This window comes from Lontra canadensis, unplaced genomic scaffold (assembly GCF_010015895.1).
Source record: "Lontra canadensis isolate GAN:19392208 unplaced genomic scaffold, GSC_riverotter_1.0 scaffold202, whole genome shotgun sequence".
Classification (NCBI taxonomy): domain Eukaryota; kingdom Metazoa; phylum Chordata; class Mammalia; order Carnivora; family Mustelidae; genus Lontra; species Lontra canadensis.
This window is the reverse complement of record NW_022631196.1, coordinates 335,121-361,821: the sequence shown is the minus strand read 5'-3', so window position 1 is coordinate 361,821 and position 26,701 is coordinate 335,121. Positions and strand designations below refer to the sequence as shown.

The following is a 26,701-nucleotide window of genomic DNA, read 5'->3' as shown; positions in this document are numbered from 1 at the left end:
TAGCCAGAAATGAAGCTAAAAAGATGAGTCAGACAATACAAGAGTCTCAAATCACATTTTACTGACCCTGGATTTTACACTAAGTTACATGGGGACTTAGAACGACAAAAGTGACACCATTCTATTTATGTTGTTTAAAAAAAAAAAAAAAAAGCTCCCAAAAATAGGTAGAAGCAGAGTAAGAGTGGAACCACCAAGACCAGGAAGGAATTACTGCCTCCAGGTAAGAAATACCTTGAAAATAGCTGCAGAGAGCACAGGAAATAAGAAATTCAAGGAACCAAACACACTGTTCTCTAGGTTTTGGTTTTTTTTTTTTTTTTTTAAGATTTTATTTATTTATTTGACAGAGATCACAAGTAGGCAGAGAGGCAGACAGAGAGAGCGGGGGAGAAGCAGGCTCCCCGCTGAGCAGAGAGCCCCAGGTGGGGCTCAATCCCAGGACCCTGAGCTCATGACCTGAGGTGAAGACAGAGGCTTTAACCCACTGAACCACCCAGGCACCCCTGTTCTCTAGGTTTTGACCATCTTATTCTTCTAGTCCTCTTACCTCTTTTTACTTAATATCTTAAATTAAATTGACTAATATTCTTTAAGAAAATAAGTACAATTCACAAGCAAAAACAGTTTACCTTTCAAATCAATGATCACACCTCTAGGACTTCACACGAAATCACCTCATAAATGAGAAACAATTTAACAGAGTAACCTGCTGGAACATTATTTGCATTATCAAGAGACTGAAAACCACCAAATGCCCATCAAAAAGATACCAGTTGGAAAAAAAAAAAAACACACACAATAGAGTACTATGCAACCATAAAATATGATGAGGAAGAGCTCTATGAACTAGAGTAATTCCTAGGTATAAATTTAATGAGAAAAACAAGGGGCAAAATATAACATGCTACCTTGTGTGTAAGAAGGTGGGAGGGAAGATAAGAGTATATTTTTAAATAAGAAACACAGGGAGGATACGCCTGGGTGGCTCAGTTGGTTAAGCCGCTGCCTTCGGCTCAGGTCATGATCCCAGTGTCCTGGGATTGAGTCCCACATCGGGCTTCTTGCTCAGTGGGAGCCGGCTTCTCCATCTGCCTCTGCCTGCCACTCTGTCTGCCTATGCTCACTCTGACAAATTAATTAATTAATTAATTAATTAAAAAAAGTTAAAAAAAAAAATTAACACAGAGAGAATACGCTAGAGATTACCGCAAACATCAACTGGGATAGATAGAAAAATGGAATTAATTATCTTAGTGTATCTTTTGACAGTTGTGATTTTATACAACTGTATAAAACATGTAGATGTTTTATGAATTCATGAAACAAAACTAAGTCAAACTGATTAAAAAAAAGCAAATACTACAATTCAATACAAATAGAAACTGTCATCAAATCCAAGAGATAACTGCACAGAAAAAGTAATAATAATTCAAGCACTTTTGAGATCAGTATCTTAACTCTACACCCGTAAGGAGGTTAATTCTGTAAGAACAAATGGAACTGCAAGGAGATCCTGAGCTTCACTTCACAGGTTTGCTGTTAGCAATGGTATTAATGTAGTAATTCTAAAACTATTTTGGGTATATTGTAGGATAAAACAAATGAACAAATGAAGATGTTGCTGAGAACCCAGGTTTTTACTATGGAAGAAGGGAGATTCAAATACAGATGGCAGAAAGTTAAAGAACCACCCTGTGGTAATGATCTGAATGGAAAGTTTCAGGATCCACCAAATAATTTTGTTTTCAACTTTCTTTTCTGAGTAGTTCTAATTATTTTCAAAGACTGACATTTTATGACTTCTTAAAGGTTTTCCTTTAAGAAAATTTACTTATTAAAAGACTAAAACTCATTTCATCTTACAAATATTATATGGGTACAGTGAACCTTTTTGTAAGTCTAAGGTACATTATGGGATCCTAGTGACTGTATTTTTCCTATGTCTTGTTATTTCATCACCCTAGTAATTATACTCCATGATTACTAATTTTTCCTAACTATGCTTTAAAAAAAGAATTATACAGTAAAATGGGGGGGGGTCACGGAATCACTTAGAAGGATACTGCAATCAATAGTGAAAAGTCTTTCTTGTTTTCTCATTGTACTGTCCAAAGTACTATACCATCTTTCAAAATAAGTATGAAGACCAAGAGACACTATCTTTGTTTGTTTTTAGCTTTGTTTTTAGCTTTAAACAGTTGACAATTCAGAAATTTTCATTTTCTGTCCATAATGGCAAGGAGAAAAAAAGTTAGAGAAGACATTTCACAATTATTAAACAAATTAGAATATGAATTTTAAAAACAGCAGCTCTCTTGACCAGTGCTGTCCAACAGAATTTTCTTTCATGATGAAAAGCTTCAAGGAGCACCTGGGTGGCTCAGTGGGTTAAGCCTCTGCCTTCGCCTCAGGTCATGATCCTGGGATCCTGGGATCAAGCCCCACATCGGGCTCCCTGCTCCACGGGGAGTCTGCTTCTCCCCTTCCCACTCCCCCTGCTTGTGTTCCCTCTCTCCCTGTCTCTGTCTCATAAATCAATAAATAAAATCTTTTAAAAAAGAAAAGAAAAGCTTCAAAATCAGAACTCTCCAATGCAACAATGTACGACTATTAAATATCTGAATTGTGGTCAATTCAACTAAGAAATTTAATTTTTTAATTTTATTTAATTTTAATTATTCTGAATTTTAAACTTAGTAACCACATGTGATTAGTAGTTACCATATTTGCACTAGACAAAGGTAAAAAATGATAATATAAATATAAATCAAATCTCAGATTATGAATCTTCAGATGACAAAATCCTAAATTTCTTCAAACTCAACAATAGGCAATATACAAAATTAACTCAAAATTAACTCAATATACAAAAGTAACTCAAATTACTCAATGATGTAAATATAAGAGATAAAACCACAGAACTCTTAGAAGAAAGCAGGTATAAATCTTCATGACTCTCGATTTGGCAATTTTGTTCTTAGATATGACACTAAAGCATGAGCAACCAATGAAAAAAATAGATAAACTGGACTTCATCAAAATTAAAAACTTGTGTACAAAGGACATTATCAAGAAAGTAAGACGATAACCTATAGAATAGGAGAAAATATTTGCAAATCACACAGCTGATAAGGGTTTAATACCTAGAATAGAGAACTGTAGCACAACCCAAAAAACCCAACTTGAAAATGGAGGAAGGATTTGAATAAACATTTCTCCAAAATGACATCTGAATGGCTAATAAACACATGGAAAGATACTTAACATCCTTAGTTACTAGAGAAATGCAAATCAAAACCACAATGAGATAGCTCCACACCTATTACAAGAGCTATAATCAAAAACAATGAAAAGGGGGCGCCTGGGTGGTTCAATGGGTTAAGCCTCTGCCTTCGGCTCAGGTCATGATCTCAGGGTCCTGGGATCGAGCCCCTTATCAGGCTCTCTGCTCAGCAGGGAGCCTGCTTCCCCTCCTCTTACTCTGCCTGCCTCTCTGCCTACTCGTGATCTCTGTCAAATAAACAAAAAAAAATTTTTTAATTAAAAAAATAAAAACAATGAAAAGTAAGTGTGGCAAAGATGTGAAAAAATAGGAAACCTCATGCACTACTGATGTAAAATTGTGCAAATGCTGTGGAAAATAGTTGGCCATTCCTCAAAAGGTTAAACACAGAATTACCATATGACCCAGCAATTCCACTCCCAGGTACACACCATAAAGAACTGAAAACAAGGACTCAGATACTTGTACACCAATGTTCATAGCAACATCACTCACAAGAGCAAAAAAGCGGAAACAATCTATGTATTCATCAAGAGATGAGCAAATAAACAAAACATGGTATATACCTACAATGGAATATTATTGTCATAAACAGAAATGAGGCTGTAATACACAACATGGACAAACCCTGAAAACATTATGCTACATGAAACATGCCAGTCACAAAAGGACAAAGATCATACGATTCCACTTACATGAAATATCAAGAATTGATAAATTCATATAGACAGAAAGTAGGTTAGAGGTAACCAGGGGCTCAAGAGAGGAGAATGAGAGATACTGCTTAATGGTTACAGACTTCCTGTTTGGGGTATTGAAAAAGCTTTATAAACAGTGGTGACGGCTGCAAAACAGTGAATGTATTTAATGCCAAGGAAATGTACACTTAAAATTATTAACATGGCAAATTTTACTTTGTATGTATTTTATCACAATAAATAAGATTGCTAAAATAAAAGATCTCTAAATTCTATTTCTTTTTTCACTCCTACAGGTTTTTAAATAAGCTTCTTGAGGTCAGAGACTCAAGAGAATGGGAGAGGGAGGAGAGGTAGTAGCACTGGAAATGAATTTTGAAAGCAAAGATTATGTAATGGTTTATCCTTGTATCTCCCTAAATCCTAGAACAAACCATACAAACTGGGAAGAAAACTATGCATACTTGAATATAGTGGATGTTGAATAAAAGATGACTGACTTGAATTGAGGAGGAAAAAAAAAAAATCAATGAATGAACAATGATACACTTCTAAGAACACAAAGGAAAGAGAGTATTCCCATCCAATTAGTCATTCAACAAGAACTTCATCAAGTAACAGCATGCAGCAAGAACCTGGATTATCCCATTTTTCTAAAAGGACATGTGGCAGTGTTCTTAAATCTCACATGATCTTTATATACCAATATTTACTTAATACAAAGAGGATAGCAATGTTTAAATTCTTATTAAAATAGCTAATAAGATTATCACTACCCCTTATTCTTACTTCTGTAAATTATGTGTAATTACTTCAAAAAATAAAAAGCAAAAAGGATCCCTTGGACTTAGGACCTGAAAAACATGATGACTATTTTTCCTGATACACTGAAACATAATATATTTCCACTATCCACCGAAAGGCCTTGATGAAATTAACACCCCAGTAGCAGTGAGCAATACTGGAGCCCAAATCTTGATCTCTAACGATTTCTCATTAAAAAGAAACAGGGCTCTTTGAAGAAATAGTCAATTTCAGGACTCAAGCAAGAATACTACAAGGTAAGCCTGGGATACCTTGTGCCCAAATATCTTGCGCCCAAAACCAGAGTAATCATTAAGGAATTATGGAACATGCCAAAAGGACGCAAGAGCTAGCTTCAAGGGGCTCCCAAAAGCCAAACTGTAACAACTTAAGCATCACAAGGAATAATGACAAATTATCACACACTAAAATGTTAAAAAAAAAAAAAAAGTTTATAGTAATAGTAAAAGAGGGGAAGAGGCTCTTTACAGAAAACTGCCAGCTATCAACATAGATGGTTAGAAAATCACTAATTTGCAAACATTAATATAATAACTAATTCAGGCAAGGAATACCCATGGCAAAGGGTTGTTGGGGAACAGGGTATGTAGAGTCTTCAGGCATTATTAGCATTTAAAGCACTTAATCCTTCACAGGGGAAAAGGGTACTTTTATGGTGGAAAGATCTGGCAGATGCCCCCCTAAACAAGTAATTAGCAACACCAATCATGAGATAAAGTAACATGTATCTCCTGCTGTGAGGCAGTAAGAAGTTATCATCATCTATGTAGTATTCTTGTCATAAATGTTTAACTATTTTTTCATGATTTTATTCAATACACATTTCCAAATTGTGGACCATTCTATAACAAAACTTTCGTCAACTCTTCAAAAATACCAAATTCATAAAGATGAAAGGTGGCAAGGGGGTTATTATAGATGGAAGGAGCCTAAGGGAAAGACAGCCAAATGCGATCTTGGATGGAAAGAGAGCTATAAAAAACATTTTTAGAAAAACTGAGGACATCTGAGTATATTAAATAATAACATTGTGTGCCAATGTTCATTTCTCGGGTGTGAAAAAAAGATATTATGTTTATGTAGAAATATGACCTTGTCCTAAAAGAATATGAGCTTAAGTATTAGAGACATGATAATGTCTGCAATTTACTTTCCAAGAGTTCAACAAGGAAAAAAGAAAAACGAGTAGACATATAATGAAAAATCAAATGGTACAAAATATTATTGATACTCTCAACTATTCCTTAAATTTTTCTGTCCTTTTACAATTTTTCAAAATAAACCTAACAGCTGAAATAAGAAAAACTGTCCCCCACCGAAACGAACACTGCCCTAGGGCAAACTGAAAAGACTGAGACTCACATCAATCTGGAGATGAAGGAAAGAATGATACAAGCTGTAAGATTTTTAAGCCTGTACTAAAAACATTAGAGGAGAAAAGACAAAATCAAGCACTTATGGTTGAAGCACAGACTCTGCACCTCGTCTTCCCTCTCCCCACCAGTGTTCCGGAACTACTCTTGCCTTGTACACGACTCTGGAGAGGCCTAATATAATGACAATGGGTTGGTCTGTCTGTCTGTTTCTTGAAATACTGGAGCATAATGTTTATGAAGAAATTCCAAAAGACTAAAATCAAACTTGTGTTTTCTAACGGCACATGACTGGCATGACAGTAAGTGCTAACAACAGTAACAAAAACAAGTTTCTCTAAAATAACACATAATTCACAAGTAATTAGTTCTAAAAACTCATTTACTTAAAAAATATACCTCTGGCTATAAACAAACTTATAACCTTGCCTTTCTTAGAAGTGGGGAAAAAAGCGGGGAGAGAGAGAGAACCCAACATTAGAAAGATCAAACACAGTCTTCAATAAGTTACCTATAAAACTCAATTTAGAAATAGCATTCTCTAGGGACGGCTGCATGGCTCAGTATGTTAAGCATCTGACTCTTGATTTCTACTTAGGTCATGATTTCAGGGTCATGGGACTGAGCCCTGCCAGCTGCGTGCTCAGCATGGAGTCTGCTTGAAATTCTCCCTTCTCCCCCTCCCTCTCTTTATTAAACAAAAGAAAGAAAGAAAGAAGAAAAAGCATTTCCTAAAATTCAAAACCCATTCAGAAAAACTCTTAGCTAACTCAGAATATAGGGAAATTTCCTTAACCTGATAAAAAGTAAATACTAAAAATATCCACAGTAAACATCACATTGACTGAAATTTTCAAAGTTTACCCCTAACACCTACCACCATCATCACCATTTTTATTCAACCTTACACTAGAAATTCTAGCCAGTGCAAAAGGCAAGAAAAATAAAAAGCATAACAACTGGAAGGATAAAATAAGGCAATCCTGAAGAATCACAACAACACTTACACTACCAGGTATCAAGATGACTTATAAAGCTATAATAATTAGTGTAGGTTTGCAAGAAAAGGCAAGCAGGCCCTTGGAACAGAGTCAAGAAATGGACCCACAAATAAAGTTACCTTCTTTATGACAAAAACAATGATGCAATGGAAAAAGGACAATCTTTCCAATAAATAGTGATGGGGCAACTAGGAATGGTAAAAATGAAACCTGACCTCAATCCCCCATTATACACAAAATCAATTTCAGGTAGACTGTAGATCTAAACATGAAAGGCAAAACAATAAAGCTAGAATATAAGAGCATATCTTTAAAATATTAGGGTAAGAAAGACTTCCTAAAAACAAGACCAAACACACACACACACACACACACACACACACACACAAACACCAATCATAAAGGATGGCTAAAATTCAGAATTTCTTCTCTTCATCTAAAGACAGCATTACAGACTGTTAGTCAAGCCACAGACTAGAGTAGAAACTTACAAAGCATTCCTTAAAAAAGTACTCATATCAAAAGTACATAAAGAACTGCTATGCACTAATTAGAATATGGTGAACATCCCAAGTGAAAATGGACAAGAGAAGAGCAAGTTATTTTACCAGAAACAAACAAAACAAAACAAAAAAGGCCACTAACTATTTGGAAAGGTGACCGACCCTATTAGTCAATATTAAAATGTCTAGCATTTAGACTATCAAAGGTCTCTGAGAACATGCAACAGCTGGAGCCTTCACCCCTGCTGACAAGGAGTGTAAGCTGGTATAACCACTTTGGAAAATAAGCATCATAGGTAGAACTGAAGACAAAAACCCCACTAGAAGTTCAGGGCAAAAAGTACTAACCACCCAAATTGTTCACCTGAAAAACTGAGTCAAGGAAGATTCTAGTATCAGCCTAGTGCACACAGAATTTTCATGATATATGATACAACTTGCCGATCTCATTATCCCTTTCTCCACACCTGAGAAATGGATGCTTATAATTTAAGATCAGTATGATTCTCAAAACACATTCCAATGGCTTTCAATTCATAAAAATAAAAACCAAAATCCTTACAATGGCCTGCCACAGCTCTCACCATGATTCATTCTGAGCTGGCTGCCCTGACTAGAAAGCTCTTTTCGAACATACTCTTTTACCAAAACTTTCTTTTCTACCTAGCTTTACATATCACAAACCATGTGACATTTTAAATGTGCCTATTTCATGCCTTTACCACCAGAATGTAATTTCCATAAAAGGACTTTGTTTTGTTCATTACTGTGTCCTCAGCAGAGAAATGTAGTAGACATGTGCCTGTGTGTGGCAGATACAAGCCTGGCATGCAGTAGTGCTCAGTACTGGTTGAAAAGTTACATGCTTGGATTCTGGGTTTAGAGAGAACAGCTGTTGTATTGGGGACAAGGCTGACAGTTTCTTAAACTATGTGCAGTTCAGTTTATCAGAAGAAATAAGAAAACCCTCCATTAAGTTAAATTAGTTGTTCTGCTTTATGAAAAATTTGAAATATTTAGTGTGAATCCAGGTTCTATATCAGGAAAGCAAAAATTACTCCAAATTCCAATGGACAAGTATAAGACCACTCAGCAGTAATCATAATAATATTATACTCATGAATTCTCCAAAGTTACTATCATCCTACAAATAAACCTATGAAAACAATACTATATACCACTTTTTTCATATAAAATGTCAATAATTTCAATAAAATGTCCATAATTCTGCTAATAAAGGTAATAATATCTGGAAATATAAAATGCAAATGTCATAGAAATATTACCCTGGCCAAGAAACCAAAATTTCAACATAATGCAACTCTAAGATAGAATTAAATTTAACAAGATCTAAGCATGAGGAAACTTCCCTAGAACAGCCCACTACAGTCCTAGATCATAACTTACATGGCACACAGGTCAGTCTAAAGAGGCTCCAAAGTAGCTCACATTTTTTCACCAAATATTTTACTGTCATTGGTAAAACCGTATTTAGTTAAAAGGGGGTAAAAAAAAAAAGATGAGCCAAGTTCTTGTCCCTGTAATCTCCTGACAGAGAATTAAGAGCAAATAAAATCTCCAAGGAATAAAGAAAAAAGGAAATCAACTGGGGAATGGATATTTGATTAAATTATACCTATCAATTCTGGAATAACCAAAAAAATAAACCACACTAACTGATGTTCCAACTAGCCAAGAGCCATTTTTCAGGCCCAGAATGTATTTGTCAATTAAAGATACAACAGTCCAGTTTTCATTACAATTAATTTAAGTAAGTTTTATCAACAGCCTTTATTGAAAGAGCTAAAATCCCACCCAATTTCACTCACTTTTAGCTAAAATAAGAAATGAAATTGTGTGCTTTAAGAACATGTAATGGTGTTTGCCTATATAAACTGTGAATAGTTACATACATATAAATGTAACTGTAACCACCCTACACATACTGCTCTACAGTTTTAAATGCCTGCATAAAAGCTCCTCATACTGTCATGTTCTAATCAATATCCTAATGTTGGATTTTTAATTTTTCATTGTTGATTTTTAATTTTTCATTATTATAAACAAAGCTGCAGGGAACCTTTCTGTACATGTCTTTTTGTTACATCAAAAGGAACAAAAAGACGCTTTAACTAAAAAAAAAAAAAAAAAAAAAAAAAAAGTTTTGAAAATGTTTCAGCTTTGATGCTATGTATGAAAACAATGTTAAAATATTTGATCCTGTCCATTCAGTACAGATGTCATTTGTCAGGGCTGTGGCTCATTTATGCCCCTCCTTTTGTCTTTTTTCCTCAGTCAGTAATTTTTTGTCTTATTATTCAGTGCTCCAAACATAAGGGAAAAACAGAGAGAGGAACCAACTTGTCATACTTCTTAGCTGAATTTGAAAAAAAAAAAACAAAACAAAAACAAACAAAAACTAGTGATGAGCCAACATTTAAACCACAAAGTACCTGGCAGCCTTTCTCACACAAGGCTCCCAGTGAAAAATAATGCCCTAAATCTAAAGTATCCATTGTATGTAATGAATTAATTTCTCTCCTCTGCATCTAAAGCCTACTAGCTACGTACACACACACACACACACACGCACACACAGTCATTCATATCACTATCTTCAGGTGTTAATTCTCTCTCACACTGGAAAAACCACTGGAAAAACTGAAGTCCTAAAGCACATTTAACTGGATTTATATTAAAAAAACACTAAGTGCCACACAAATACAAAGCTACAATGACATTTTTCCTTTTTTCATTCTAAGAATGTCCCAACACTTCTATTATTACTGTACTATGGCCAGGTTGGTTTTAAAGCCTAAATAAAATCCCTCACAAAAAAATTTAATTTTTACTAGGTAAAGTTTTCCTATACTAAACGATAATTAAAGTATAGCTATCTAACCAGTATATTTTGTGGCATTATGGGTCTCCTGTTCACAGAAACAGATCCTTTAAAATACAGTGTAGTCTATTTAGGGAAGGGCTTTATCATCAACTGGGAATGATTTACATACCCATGACACACATGCACTTGCTTACTTTATGTGCCAAAACATTAACACAACACAGAAAAGTAATTTGGTAACATAGTCAATGTCTACTGAAAATAGTTATTTCGGTTCCCACAGGACTGTAACTGAAAAGGCAGTCTTCAAATGTAACTGAATACTATACCAGAAAGCTGTTCAGAGCACCCCAAAATGTATCCTTTGTATTTCAGCCACACTAACATCGGAATAAAACTAAGAATATCTCTTTTTACCATGACAAACAGAAGAAAACATATCAAGTCAGCATTGTGCACATTATACTATGAAACAGACAAGAGTAATCTCTCTACAGAATACACTAAAGGCGATGGGAACAACACCTTCTAAGGCTCTATTTCACACTTCCTGAAAGAACAAAAAATGTAAATAGTTTTGAACAAAAAAAATGAATAAATTCTTCTCAGGAAGAGCGGTCTTTTTTCTCTTCCAAAAAAGCAAAATGATAATAATAAGATCCAGTAGTGTCTTCTAATTTAAATACACAACACTTGTTGGATTTAAAAAAAAAAAACAAAACAGCCAAGTTTAAAACCCAGCAGTTGTACAAGGCACTAGGGGGAAAAAAATGGCTGTCAGAAAAGGAAATACAATGCATAAAATAATTTAGAACTAGAACAAAGTAGGAAAGATTCCCACAGTCATCCTGACAGGTAGCTTCCAAGCAAGCCAGGATTTTTCAGGTTGTATCAAAAGTCCCTCATCTCGCGGAACTGAGTATATTTACATACCTATGTAAGTAGTCATTTTTATACAGGAATGTTCAACAGAAAAAGTTAGGGATTCCCACTGTTAACTTTTTAAACAACTTCCTAACGCTTTTAACCAAGATACTCCCAAAATGGCCTAGGACCTTTTTAAGTAAATTAATGCTGCTTGTCAAAGAATTTCAAACTTTCAGCAAATCACCTGAACCTGAAATGCTACCGAATCCAAAGGGGGGAGGGCGATCTCAAATTAAACATTAACACTGTGTGTCTTAAATTGGGGAAACTTTTTCATATACAATCCCATTAGGAAATGCAAAACTTTCTTCTCTCTACACTGGCAGATTAAAACTCACATATGATACGACTGAAGTTAAAATGTAATAAAACAGCGTCCTATTTTGACAAAAACTAAACAACAAAGCTGGAATATCACATGAAGGGTATCATTACAAACCTAATAAAACTTCTAAAAGCGATCAGATAAAGAGCAACAGAGTATACATTTTAGCAACAGTTTTTTTAAAAAGCTGAGAGGGTGAGCACTTCCATTAACCGCCTCCCCCACCCCCAAAATTCCCACGCACTGTTGCATTCCTAACGTCTAAAACCTCACTTAGGCCAGTTAAACAGATTGTCACCTCCCTCTCCCCCATCCCTTCCCTCCCCTCGAAGGTCAAAGGGCTTCAGACAAAAGACAACAAAAGCACGTGACAAAAGTTTCTCCCAACACTTTCTCTCTCCAGGCCCAAAGGCTGTGCTCCCCGGCGGCACGGGGTCAGGATCGAGCTGCGCCTCACACCAGAGGGCTGCGGCCCACAGACTGCAGGAGGGGCCCGCCGGGGCGGGCGAGAGGGAGGGGAATCGGACCCCGAGGAGGGTCCCAGCCCCGGGAAAGGGGGCGCGGGCGCCTCCCGAGACCACCGGCGGAAGCGCGGGGCCCGGAGCGCGGCCTGTTACCTTTTCCTGCTCCTCGCGGAGCCGCGCCACCTCCGGGGCACGCAGCGGCGCCGCGGCCGAGGCTGAGGCTGAGGCCGAGGCCGAGGCCTGGGGCCCGGGGTCGGACGGGGCCTCCATGGCGGGGGCGCCGCGGCCTCAGCGGGGCGAACGAGTCCTAAACAAATGTTTATGGAGGCGGCGTGGCCGGCGGCTGCCCAGAGCCCGCGTGCTCGCCCTCATGCACTGCGCGCCCGGCGCTGAGGAGGCCGCGCCCGCCTTCTCCGCTACCGCGGCGGCCGCTGCTCGCGTCCGGGCTGCCCGCGGCCGCATCTCACACGCGCATGCCGCCCGCCGCCGCCGCCGCCGCCGCTGCGGGCTGAAAGCAGCAGGCGGGCCGGTGAGAGCCGGAGGCGCCTGTCCGGTGGCCGGGCCGAGACAGGCGTCCTGTGTCGGCCGCACCTCCTCCGCGCCTCCCCCGTAAGCTCCGCCTCTCGCCCCGCCCCGCGCGGCACGTCGGGAAGCGCGTGCGTAGCCTCCTCCCTTGGCCCCGCCCCCCGGGGCGAGTCACGTGGTGAGGGAGCGTAGCGGCTGGAGTAGGCTTAACCTAGGCTGAGCTGGGTTGCAGCCCTCTGGAAGCTTTCATTCTAGCGGCATTGAGGCTCAGAGAGTACTCCTGGAGATGAGCACTGTCTTATTCTTGTGCCCTTTCATCCTCCATGCTCCAGTCGCTTAGCGCTGCGTCTGGAGATAGGGGCTCAGTTTATGCACCAAAGCAGTTTCGTTAGGACATTTAATTTTAGCAAAGTCAACTCTTCCCTGTGCCTGCTGTTTAATGAATTAAAATATGCAATTATATTTTGCCGTGTATTAATTACTGTGATTGTATTAATATAGTGCTGTGTTTGGACTATTTAAGAGATTTTTCAAGGATAACTCTGCCCATTCTTTTTCTTTTATTTCAGAACTATGCCCCTTTTCTCCTAGGGCCTCTGTACGCAGTAGGCACCCAATTAATGCTTACTGGCTGGAACTGGCCTTGGCCTAACAACCACCTCTGCTCCAATTCCTAACAGGAATGGATAGATACTGTTCCTTCGGCATTGTATAGATGGGAATGGGCTTGGAGTTACCTGCAGTTTACACCTTCGTGTGCCTGCTTGCTCTATTTCTCTTCCCTCTCTCCTGGCCTGCTCCCCAGTCCAGACAGACCCCTTTCCCATTTGCTTCAAAGGAAGACAGAAGGAAAACTTGGGCAAATGGTCAATGTTAATTCCTCTCTTTTCCTCACTGTATATCCAACATCAACACCTTTGAAAGAGCCAGAATCTGACTGCTCATATCACCTTCTCCAGCTTCACCATCATGTCTCTGTCCTCAGCCACCACTGTAGAGTTTTCTCTGGCCTCCTTGTTTCCACTCTTGTCCCCTGAAATGCCAACCTGATCTCCCCTCCTTCAGATGTTCAGCCCCAGACCACATGACTCCTATTCCTGTGGGAAGCTGACCCACCCCAAGCTCCAGTCTAAAGACAGTGCATTTTCCCAATAAGTGGCTGATTCAGGAATGGGCATGTGACACTTCACAAACAGAGGTTTTCTGGAGATTTCTGAAAAAGTTCTCCCTCATTTTTTGGAAGTGTTTCCATTTAGAAAAAAACAAAATTACCCATCCCTTGGTGGGGAAGTACAAAGCATATGGAGGTGAGTATTTCAGGTCTAGTAAGACAGCCTAGACACCTCCCAGACTCAGAATGAAGTTGAGTCTGTGGTCAGCAGAGCCAAGAGACAGAAGTTGAGTTCTCCTACATCACAGCACTTGACTCAGGGCTGATTCTGCCAATTCTGAAATCTGCATTACCTTTGGACTTCTGGTTAAAGAGACCAGTAAATTTCCTGACTGATTAAGGCAGTTTGCATCAGGTTTTCTATCACTAGCAGCCAAAGACTCTGATTCATGAGCCCCCAATCTGTTCTCAGCTCAGCAGCCTGAGGGAGCTTTTAAAAATAACCAGATCATGTCATTCTCCCTGTTTGAGCCCTCCATGACTTCCCCTGCAACCAGAATAAAATCCAGACATCCTACTAGAATTCTGGACTGCTTGACCCACCTCCCCCACTTCCTTGCCAGCCCCCTGCCACTCATACCCACCACAGTTAGTTTCCCCCTTCTCCTGACGCCAAGTCTTGGCACTGGCTGAGCTTTCTGCCCGCTGTACTCCAGATCTTTGTATGGTCTACTCCTTTGTATTACGCAGGCCTCAATTCAAATCAAGAGGCTTTTCTGACACCCTGTCCATAGAAGCCCCTCCCCTCTCCTCCAAGCATCCCCCAGCACCTCGCTTTTTAAATTTTCATAGCAATTACCACTTTTTAGGATTCTTACTTGTATCTGATCTGCTTCCATACTGGTCCCCTTCTCTTCACACTAGAACACCATCTCCATGAGAGCAGAGAGTTGGTAGCCATTCTGTTGAAATTTGCTGCTTCCTTCTACTAGGTCCTAAGAACCCAGAAGCAACAGCAGAAGAACTTGAACTATAAACCCAGACAGACCCAAGTTGTGATCCCAACTCTGCCACTTGCGTTGCTGATAAGCGTTAGGCAAGACACTTAACCTCCTTCTGAACTTCATTAATTTGTACAACAAGTCTTAGAGTGATACCTGCTTCAGGGTTGGCTTGAAGAATAATGGTGATCACAATTATAAAACTTCCTGTACCCACCTAAAACCCTTCACATTATAATCACTCATCCAGGTGAACATCAGCCACCCCAAAATACCTTCAATTAAAAAAAATGAAATTTCTGCAAATATTGTTGACCCTCTTCCATGTACCAGGCCCTCCACTGGTCATGGGGAAATGAGGTTAGCAAGGCCCCAGAACAGTCCATGGATCTTGGAGTCAGTGGAGGGCTGCAGACGTTGAATGAGGTTCTTACAATTCTGTGGGAAGTTTGTCCCTAACCCGCAGGTCAAAAGATCACCCCTCCAAGAAGCTCCCCTAGTACTTCATCTGCTTATCCTTAGAGTTGACGCTGATCACTTTAATCCTTGTAGTAGGTGGAGATTTTTGTACATTTCAGCTTCCCCTCCATGGAGAGGATAAAATCTTCCTTAAATCTGAAAAATACATAGCAACAAGCATGGCAGTTGCTGCCATCTCTCAGGTGCCAGTGACAGAAATTCAACTTAAAGTGACTTATGCAAAAAAAAAAAAAATGTGGGATTCGGGAAGACATCTGGCAAAATGGTGAAGTAGAAGACCCGGGGAACAGTTCCTTCATCAAAACAACATCTAGTTTCTATAACTCAAAACAGGAAACAGTTCAGAGTAAACTATTTGGCAACTCTGAAACCTGAACAGATTAAAAAAAAAAACCAGGAGAGTACATAATGAAGGAAGAGGTCACTAACTGTTGGTAAGAGGATAGTGGTGGGGAGGGGGGTGTGAGAGCCAGCTGCCATGCCCCGTTCCTCAGCCCCCACCCTACCATGCAGCTGTGGGATTGGCAGCCAGCATTCCCGGAATGGTCAGCTGATGCCAGGATGAGGAGTAAGATCCTTGTTATGAATGTTATGGGGTTATGCATTTCAGTCAGTCTACCAGCTCCCTGAGAGATTGGTGGAGACAGCACCAAGGCTAGTCTGGGTTTTAGCCTTCTGGAATTGTAGCAGTATCCCCTACCAGTATCTATGGGAAGATTTAAAGGGACCGAACACTTTTTTCTTTTTTTAAAGGAAATTTTTGTCAAATCACTGAATGGCTGCAGAGCTAACAGAACAGAAACTTCAATGACTATACATACCAAGGTATACACTTTGAAAAAAAAAAGTTGGAAAATCACTAAATAAATGGTGGCAAACTCCAGCAAGCAAAACTCAGCAATCCCTAGAGCAGGAAAATTGGATTTCCAGAATTACTGCATAATAATACTCAAAATGCCCAGTCCTCAACAAACATCATAAGGCATACCAAAAAATAAGGATGTAAAGCCAATTCACAGAAGAAACAATAATTAGAAACCCTCCCTAAGAAAGCTCAAACCTTAGAAATATTAGTCAAAGACATTAAATCAACTGTCTTAAATATACTTAATAAGCTGAAGGAAATCATAGACAAAGAAGTAAAGGAAACCTGAAGAAAGGAACAAAATAGAAACACTAGAGCTGAAAAATACAATAAATAAAAAATAAAATAATAAAATCACTAAAGGAGCCAAAAAGCAGATTTGAGCAGGCAGAAGAAATCATCAACAAAATTATCCAGTCAGGTACAGAGAGAAAAAAAAAGTGAAGAGATAGGAAGAGAGCCTATGAGCCCAAGGGATACCACTAAACATACCAATATTTGTACAACAGGAGTTCCAGGAGAAGAAAGAGAGAAAGTGACCAAAAAATTTTGAAAAAATAATAGCAGAAAACTTACCCAATTTGATGACAGACTGAATACACACATCCAAGAGGACTAAGCAACTCCAAGTGGATAAACTCTAAGAGATGTGTATAACTGAGATACATTATAGTCAGATTGTCAAAACACAAAACAAAAAGACAATCTTAAATACAAGTAACAAGCAACTTCTCCGTATACAAGGAATCCTCTATAAGAATAACAGCCAATTTCTAATCAGCAATCAAGGAGGCCAAAGGGCATATTCAGTTCTGAAAGGGAAAAACAAACTCTCCACAACAAATTCTATATTAGACAAACTCTCTTTCAAGAATGAAGGAGAATTGGGGCACCTGGGTGGCTCAATGGGTTAAGCCTCTGCTTTCAGCTCAGGTCATGATCTCAGGGTCCTAGGATCAAGCCCCGCATTGGGCTCTCTGCCCAGTGGGGAGCCTGCCTTCCCCCGCTCTCTCTGCCTGCCTCTCTGCCTACTTGTGGTTTCTCTCTCTGTCAAATAAATAAATAAAATCTTTAAAAAATAAAAGAATATAAGAGAATTAAAACATTTCCAGGTAAATAAGAACCAAAGAAGTTCATTACTAGTAGACCTGCTTCACAAGATTTGCTAATGGGAGTCTGCTGAAATAAAAGAACACTAGACAATAACTCAGTAATATGAGAAATAGAGAACATTAGTAAAAGTAGTAACTACATAGGTAAATATAAAAACCAGTATTATTGTAGGTTTGGTTTGTAATGCTTTTTACACTTAGAATTTAAAAGATAAATGCATAGAACAATCATTATAAATCTATGTTAATTGGGCACACTGTGTATAGAAATGTGATCTGGGACAATAACAATGTAAAGGGAGAAGGGCAAAAACTGTAGAGGATCCCACTGTATACCACTGAAACTAAGTTGGTTTTATTCAAACCAAGGTGTTATAAGTTTAAGATATTAATTGTAGTTCACAAGGCAAGTACTATGACAATAACTAAAAATATATACAGACAAGGAAAGAAGGGAATCAAAATGATACACTACAAAATAATAAATACAAAAATGTAGGAAGTGAGGAACAAAAAACATAAAAGGTACACAAAAACAAATTGCTACTTGGCAGAATTAAGAATTAAATCACTCCTTATCAATAATTTATTTAAATGTAAATGGAGAGGTTCCTGGGTAATGCTGTCACTTAAGCATCCAACTCTTTGTTTCAGCTCAGGTTGGGCTCTCAGGGTCATGAGAATTGTTATGCTCTGAATGTTTCCCCAAAATTCTTACATTGAAGACCTAACCCTCAATGTACTGAATTTGGAGATAGATCTTTTATGAAAGTAATTAATTTTAAGTAAGGTCAAAAGATTGGGGCCTGATCCAATAGTATTAATATCCTTACAAGTTGTGCACCAGAAAGCTCATTCTTGCCACATACATGCTGAAGAAAGGCCATGAGGACATAGTGAAAAACAGTCATCTCTAAGTTAGGAAAGATCTGTCACTAGAAACTGAACTTGCTTGATCAGGAACTTCTAGCTTCCCAAACTATGAGAAAATAAATTCCTGTTGTTAAGCACCCAATCTATATTATTATTATTATTATTATTATTATTATTGTTATTATTATTATTTTATGTTAGTCACCATACAGTATGTCATTAATTGTTGATTTGGCGTTCCAAGATTCATCGTTTATGTGTAACACCCAGTGCTCCCTGCAATACGTGCCCTCCTTAATATCCATCACCGGGCCAACCCATCCTCCCACCCCCACTCCCCTCTAAAACCCTCAGTTTGTTTCTCAGAATCCACAGTCTCTCATCATTCTTCTCTCCCTCTGATTCCCCCCCTTCATTTTTCCTTTCCTTCTCCCAATGTCCTCCGTATTATTCCTTATGCTCCACAAGTGAAACCATTTGATAATTGACTTTCTCTGCTTGACTTATTTCACTCAGAATAATCTCCTCCAGTCCATCCATATTGATGTAAAAGTTGAGCATTTGTCTTTCCAATTCTACCAAACATTCAAAGAAGAAATAATATCTATTCTCCTGAAGTTCTTTCAAAAAATAGAAACAGAAGAAAAACTTCCAGACTCTTTCTATGAGGCCAGCATGACCTTGATCCCCAAACCAGGCAAAGACCCCATCAAGGAGAATTTCAGACCAATATCCCTGATGAATATAGATGCCAACATTCTCAACAAGATCCTAGCTAATAGGATCCAACACTATATTAAAAAGATTATCCACCATGACCATGTAGGATTTATCCCTGGGATTCAAGGGTAGTTCAACATTCGCAAATCAACCAATATGATAGAATAAATTAGTAAGAGAATAGAGAACCATATGGTCCTCTCAATTGATGCAGAAAAGACATTTGACAAAATACAGCATCCTTTCCTGATTAAAACCCTTCAGAGTATAGGGTTAGAGGGAACATTCCTCAACTTCATAAAATCCATCTATGAAAAACCCACAGCAATTATCATTTTCAATGCAGAAAACTGAAAGCCTTTCCCTTAAGATCAGGAAAATGACAAGGATGCCCACTCTCACCACTACTGTTCAACATAGTACTAGAAGTCCCAGCAACAACAAAAAGATATAAAAGGTATTCAAATTGGCAAAGAAGAAGCCAAACTCTCTCTTGCAGATGACATGATACTTGATGTGGAAAACCCAAAAGACTCCACCCCCAAATTACTAGAATTCATACAGCAATTCAGTAATGTGACAGGATACAAAACCAATTAACAGAAATTAGTTGCTTTCCTATACAATCACAATGAAATTCTAGAAAGGGCAATTAGAGAATCAATTCCATTTACCATAGCACCAAAACCCTTAAGATACCTTGGGATAAACCTAACCAAAGAGGTGAAGGATCTATACTCGAGGAACTACAGAACACTCATGAAAGAAATTGAAGAAGACACAAAAAGATGGAAAAGCATTCCATGCTCATGGATCAAAATACCATAAGCATTTTTCCCGAAGTGGGAACAAACAATCCTAAAATGTGTATGGAACAGAAAAGACCCTGAATTGCCAAGGAAATCTTGAAAAAGAAAAATAAAGCCGGGGACATCACGTTGTCTGATTTCAAGCTCTATTACAAAGCTGTGATCATCAAGACAGCATGGTACTGGCACAAAAACAGACACATAGACCAATGGAACAGAGTAGAAAGCCCAGATATGGACCCTCAACTCTATGGTCAAATAATCTTCAACAAAGCAGGAAAAAAAAATGTCCAATGGAAAAAAGACAGTCTCTTCAATAAATGGTGCTGGGAAAATTGGACACCTACATATAGAAGAATGAAACTCAACCATTCTCTTATACCATATACAATCTGCGGTATTTTGTAATAGTAGCCAAAGAAGATTAATAAAACAATGCTCCTCAAAGCAATATATAGATTCAAAGCAATCCCTATCAAATCCCAATGACATGTTTTGCAGAAGTAGAAAAACCCATCCTAAATTTCACATGGAATTGCCAGGGACCCTCAATAGCCAAAACAATCTTGAGAAAGATCAAAGTTTGAAAAGACCTCACACTTCCTGATTTCAAAACTTACTACAAATCTATAGTAATCAAAACACTGCTATTAGCATAAGGATAAACATGTAGACCGATGGAATTGAATAAAGAGCCCGGAAATGAACCCTCCCATACATGGTAAATTGATTTTTGGCAGGAGTTCCAAGATCATTCAATGGGGGAAAGAATAGTCACTTCAACAAATGACACTAGAGAAACTGGATATCCACATGCAAAAGAATGACATTGTATTCTTACCTTACACCATATACAAAAATTAACTCAAAATGAATAAAACCTACACATAAGACCTAAAACTTTAAAACTCTTAGAAGAAATCATAGGGGAAAAATCTTCACGATTTTGGAATTGGCACTCTCTTAAACAAGACACCAAAAGCACAGACACAAAATATATAGGTATATTTGACTCCATCAAAATTAAAAACTTTTATGCATCAAATGACATTATCAAGAGAATGAAAAAATAAATAGGGAGAAGATATTTGTAAATCATATCTTATAAGGGTTTAATATCAAGAATATCTACTTATACCTATATGTATCTCTATATATCTCTCTATATAAATTTATATGTCTCCTACAACTCAACAACAACAAAAATCAATTCAAAAATTGCCAAAGGACTTGAAGAGACATTTCTCCAAAAAAGATGTACAAACAGCCAAGAAACACATGAAAAGACACTCAATTACCCTAACCATTAGGGAAATGTACATCTAAACCACAATGAGCTACCAATTCAAGGTCACTAGGATGAATTCTGTGAAGGAGGAGGAGGAGGAGGTGAAGGAGGAGGAGGAAGGAAAGAAGAAAGGAAGGAAAGAGGAAATAAGTGTTTGCAAGGATGTAGAGAAATTGGAACACTCTTTCAGTGCTGTTGGGAATATAAAATGTTATAGCTGTTATAGGAAAGTTAGGCAATTTCTCAAAAAAATAAATGTAGAGTTACTGTATGAACCAATAATTTCACTCCTGGACGTATACCCCAAAGAAGTGAAAACAGATACTCAAATACATCTATGTTCATAGCATTACTCACAGCAGCCAAAAGGCGAAAAGAAAAAAAAAATCAAGTTTCCATCCATAGATAAGTGGTTAAACAAAATGTGGTGTATATATTGATACTGTGTATATACATATGCATATGAACATTATTTAGCCATCATAAAGAGGAATTAAGTTCTGATACATGCTGCAACATTGATGAATCTTGAAACCATGAAATAATGTCAAATGAATGTGAAATTCATCCGTAAGTGAACTAACCCAGATGCAAAAGTACAAATATAGTATTATTCCACTTATATGAAATATCTAAAGCAGGTAAATTCATGGAGACAGAAAGTAGATGAGAGATTACCAAGGCCTGCAGGTAAGGGAAATGGCGGTCATTGCTCAGTGGTTACAGAGTTTCTGTTTGGAGTAATAAAAGAGTTCTGGAACTAGTGGTGACACAACATTGGTTAAATATTGTTATGGAACATTGCGAACGCAAAGTCACTCAATTGTACAATTAAAGATGGCTAAAATCGTGTATTTTATATTTTCCCACTGAAAGAAAGGAAGAGAGAAAAACTGAAAGAAAGAAAGAAAGAAAGAAAGAAAGAAAGAAAGAAAGAAAGAAAGAAAGAAAGAAAAGAAAAGAAGAAAGAAGGACAAGGGGTGCGTCTGGGTGGCTCAATCCCTTAAGTGTCTGCCTTTGGCTCAGGTCATGATCCTAGAGTCCCAAGATGGAGCTCTACCTAGGGCTCCCTACTCAGCAGGGAGTCTGGTTCTCCCTCTGCCCATCCCCCACTTGTCCTGTCTCTTTGCTCTCTGTCTCTCTCCAATAAATAAATAAATCTTTGGAAAAAAAACAAAAAAAAAGGAACAAACAATGGGCTTTCTTGCCTCATGTAACTGAAAAGTTCAGTGATAGTTGTAGATAAGGCTAGATCCAGGAGCTCCATATACAGCATCATGGATATGTCTTTCTGCTCCTCCTTGGACTTTCTTCTGCATTGGCTTTATTCTGAAGCAATTTCCTTAAACATGGAGGCTCCCAACATTCTAAGCCATCAATGTACATACTGAGCAATCTTTGCGAAGAACGTACCTTTTTCTTCCTAGATAGTCTGGCTTCACTGTCCACAGCTCCAGCCCAAGAGGAGGGGATAGGTCAAGTCCATTCCAACCATAACAACTATGGGTATAAGAAGGTGTCTTCCCAAAGACAATCTGAAGACATGGGAGAGGGTGTTATCAGGCAAAGCCTCAAATGCCCACCACAAGCTTTAGGACTTCAACAAGGGCTGCTGGCCCCCAGGAGCCTGGATATTCCTTGCCTTTTCAAAATTTTTATTTTTTAACCTACTCTTTTCCCTGGTGTAGAAGTTAGCCAACCATAAAATGGTAAGTAATACCAGAAGAAGAAAGATGAGAGTCCTAAATGATCCACTTAGTGGATGATCAAAAGCTTGTGTCAATTAGGATTTATTAAGTTGCAAATGTGTTATAAACTGCCTTAATTTAAAAGACAATTTATTGGCTCTTAATACTGTAAAGTTCAGGAGTGGGTCAGCTTTCAGGTGTGGCTTGATTAAGTGGCTTCAACAACAACAGCTGGGCTTGCTTTCTCTTCTCTGAGCCCTGCCTTCTGCTGCATCTACATCATTCTCAGCTGTCTGGGAGCTCCAAGCTCCCAGCCTCTAGGGTACAGAGGGTAACTCTGCCTGCTCTCAGTGAGAAAGAGAAGCTTCAGTCTCCTGGTTTTCCCAGCAAAAGGCTCAGAGCATCCCATTGACTCTGAACCGTGTCACATGCCCTGTTCTGAGCCAATAAATTGCTGAAGGACATCGAAAGTTGAGCTAGCTCCCAATGCCATGTACCCCCAAAGCTCAGGCCCTGGTTCCAAAGGAGAGGGAGGGATCCTGGGTGACAGAAAAATCAAGCAAATGTCTGGGATTACCTCATGTGCTCACAGGAGCTTGGTAAGGATGGTTAGTTGGGGCGTTTAGTTAGCAAATTGGGACTTTAGGCTTCATGGCAGTGTATCTCCCTCCCCTGCCCACCTCAGCCCCTGAGGTTTCTCTGAGCCTTTCCAACTCAGAATGGTATCAGCATGGGGAAGGAGAGAAGCTAGGGCGGGGTGGGGGAGATCTGTGGTCCAATCCAATTCTATCCTTTACCAGTATAGGATGGAGTAGAGTGAGCCTGTTGGTCTCAAGGTCTCTGCATTACTCACACCCACAGCTCCTTCTCCAAGGACCTGCTTCTGTCATACCTGTCAAGTGATCCCGACCCTTGTTAAACCTGGTCCTCTGAGAAGCAAATGCCAAAACAAGATCAAGATGCGCAAGATTTATAAGGGGAAACACCCTTGAGGGCAAATGGGGAAGGAACCGGAAGAGGCTGCAAGGACGTTAGCCCACAGTGTAGGCCTTAATGCCAAGGGAAGGAAAAAGGCTTCCTTCTTTCTTTTTCTACCCAAAACAGAAATTTGGGTAGAAACACCCAAGACTGCAGTGCAGTTCTAAGGACAGCTCAGCAAGGCTGTTTTGAGGAGTCCTCAAGCCAAAGATGGATATCAAAGGAATCTGATGCATCCCAGGAACAGGCCTAACTCAGGATCCCCACCAGTGATAATTGGGAGGCACAGCCTTCACAAAGGCCTTCAAGCACACTGACACCTCTGGCATTGCAAGATCCACAATCAGAGACCTGAAGGCTGCACTCCACTGCTCAGTTACTCTGATTGGATGTCTGTGTCAGATAGGAACCCTGAAACCTGAGGCCAGAGGCTGCACACTCAGGGCTGCAGGGGACAGACCCTTCCCTAAATGAGCAAGGGCGGAGAGGGGAGGGTTGCTGGAGGAGGTGGCAGACTAGAGATCCTGCTCATCTCAGGGACCTACTGCTACTTAGCCCAGCGTGATCCCATTCTCCGGGAGAAGCCAGATTTCTGAACTTCTTTGCAAACTCACCCAATTTTTTAAAATATCAGCAACTAATTCAACTTTAAGAAATAAAACTGCATGCTAGCCAAAAACACAGGTTTTGTGGGGTTTGTGAGAGGTGGGTCCATGTTGAGGGTAGGCTGGGGCTCTGGAGCCAGAGGTGCTGAGACAGGCCTGCAGAGAGTGGAGAGTGATACAAAGGCAGGGGAGGCTGCAGGGATGCTGGGCTATGAGGCTCAAAAGCAGCGCCCTCAAGAGGACCAGCTGGTGTTGACTCAGCCCAGGACGAATCTTGGGAGAGGAGGTGACCCCTCGCCCACAGCCATCTGAGAAGTCCCTCATACCTTTCAATCAAATCTCCTTTTCTTCTTGAGCACACTTAAAGTGAGTCCCTCATCCTGACGACTATTCACACCACCTGAATTCAAAGATACTCTGCAGGAGTATACTGTTCAGTAAAGCTACAATAATGCCAACAGTGGGGAGATGGCAAAGGTGTAGGCACACAGATCGGTGGGGCAGACAGAGAGTCCAGAAAGAGTCTCATACAAATACAGTCAACTGAGTTTTTACAAAGGTGCAAAGGCAATTCAGTGGAGAAAGGATAGGTTTGTTTTTTTCCAATTAATGATGCTAGAACAGCTGGATGTCTATTTGCAAAACAAACAAAGAAACAAAAGTATACCCACCTCGTATTTTACACAAAATTAACTCAAAAAATTAAATCATAGACTTATATCCAAAATATACAACTGTAACACTTCTAAGAGGAAAACATACCCCAAAATCCATGTGATCATGATTTGGGCAATGCAAACATTGATGAATTGTGCCTTATCAAAATTAAAAAAACACTTGTTCTACAAAATACAATGATGAAAGAATGAGGGGGAAAAAACCAAGCTATAGACCAGGAGAAAAATATTTTTAAACCATGTATGTGATAAAGGACTTGTATCTAGAAGGTATCGAGAATTCTTAAAGTTCAGCAATAGGAAAACACACAATCCAATTTTAAAATGGGCCAAAGATCTAAATGGACATTTCACCAACGATACACAGATAACAAAGAAGTATATAAAAAGATGCTCGACACCATTTGTCCTTGGGGAAATGCAAGTTAAAATATCAAGGAGACACTACCGCACACCCATTAGAATGGCTACAATCCAAGCAAGAGGCAATACCAGTTGCTGGCCAGGATATGGAGCAACAGGAACTCTCTTTTATTGCTGATGGGGACACAAAATGGCGCAGCCACTATGGAAGACAGTTTGGCCCTTTTGTACAAAGTGAAACACAGACTTACCATACAACTCAGCAATCATGCTACCAGGCATCGCCCAGCAGACCTGAACATTTATGTCGACATAAAAATGTGGATGCAAATGTTTATTGCAGCAAAGCAAGGACACAGAGCCAATATGTGTGGGTTTAGTTAACACAATATTGCGCATATCAGGAACAGCCCTGTTTTGGAATTATTACTTATTACTTGGGGCCTCACCATCCCCCAACAAGGGGAGCGACCTGCGGATTTCCGAGGTATAGCCTACCCTTCTGTTGAGGGACTCAGGAATCTACAGACGTCCCCAGAAGAAGCCCGAATATCACCTTGACCTGGCTTCACACTTAAGGTTGCCAGATTTCACAAATAAAAATATAGAACACTCAGTAAAATATGAATTTCAAGTAACAATACATAATTTTCTACAACGTCCATGCACTATTTGGAACCTACGTACTAAAAATAAATTCGTCGTTTATCTGAAATTCGGCTTTAACTGGGCCTCCTGTATTTGATCTGGCAATCCCCTTCACATTCCCACCTGTGGGAGCCTCCCGGCTCTCCCTCCACATCCATTTACCTACGTCACTTTTTAAAATAAACACCTTGGGCATCGGGGACTGAAGCACTGATTTCAAATCCCTGCCACGTAACAGCATCGGTTTCGTGGGCCTGGAACAGACGATGCAAACCGGGGCACGAGGACGAAAGGAAGCTGGGGGCGGGGAAGTGAGGGAAATGGGAGGGCATCTTCAGTTTGGTCTTTGGTTAGATTCTCAACTTCAGCTGAACACTGAAATACTCGAAACATTAATACTTGCGAGAGTATTAATGCTTGGATCTGGCCTGGGTGCTGGGGATTTTTTAAGCTCCCCTTCAGCCACATCCAGTTCATCCCAAGTCCCTGAGGCCAGCCCGTGGTTAACAGGTGGACGATTAGACTTCTTCTCGTGGTGGGACAAATGTCAAAGAACTTGTCATTGTGTGTTAAAACACCCAAAGGTGCCATTTGAAAAAAAAAGAGGTCTCTGGGATTTACTCCCTATTGTACACTCCACCAGCCCCACTCCACCAGCCCTCTACCATCACTGCTCACCTAGAAAAGTCTGGTGACATTTCCAGCAGCGTC

At 39.4% G+C, this 26,701-nt stretch overlaps 1 protein-coding gene across 1 annotated transcript in view; it reads right to left on the bottom strand.

Annotated features, from left to right (window-relative positions):
- The window catches only part of URI1 (URI1 prefoldin like chaperone), a 74,081-nt gene extending 61,334 nt beyond the window's left edge, over positions 1-12,747 (bottom strand). Inside the window, exon 1 of the mRNA XM_032848423.1 lies at positions 12,401-12,747. Within this exon, the coding sequence (XP_032704314.1) occupies positions 12,401-12,517 (117 nt within the window). The 5' untranslated portion in view covers positions 12,518-12,747. The remainder of the gene's footprint in view (positions 1-12,400) is intronic.
- Between the last annotated feature and the right edge of the window lie 13,954 nt (positions 12,748-26,701).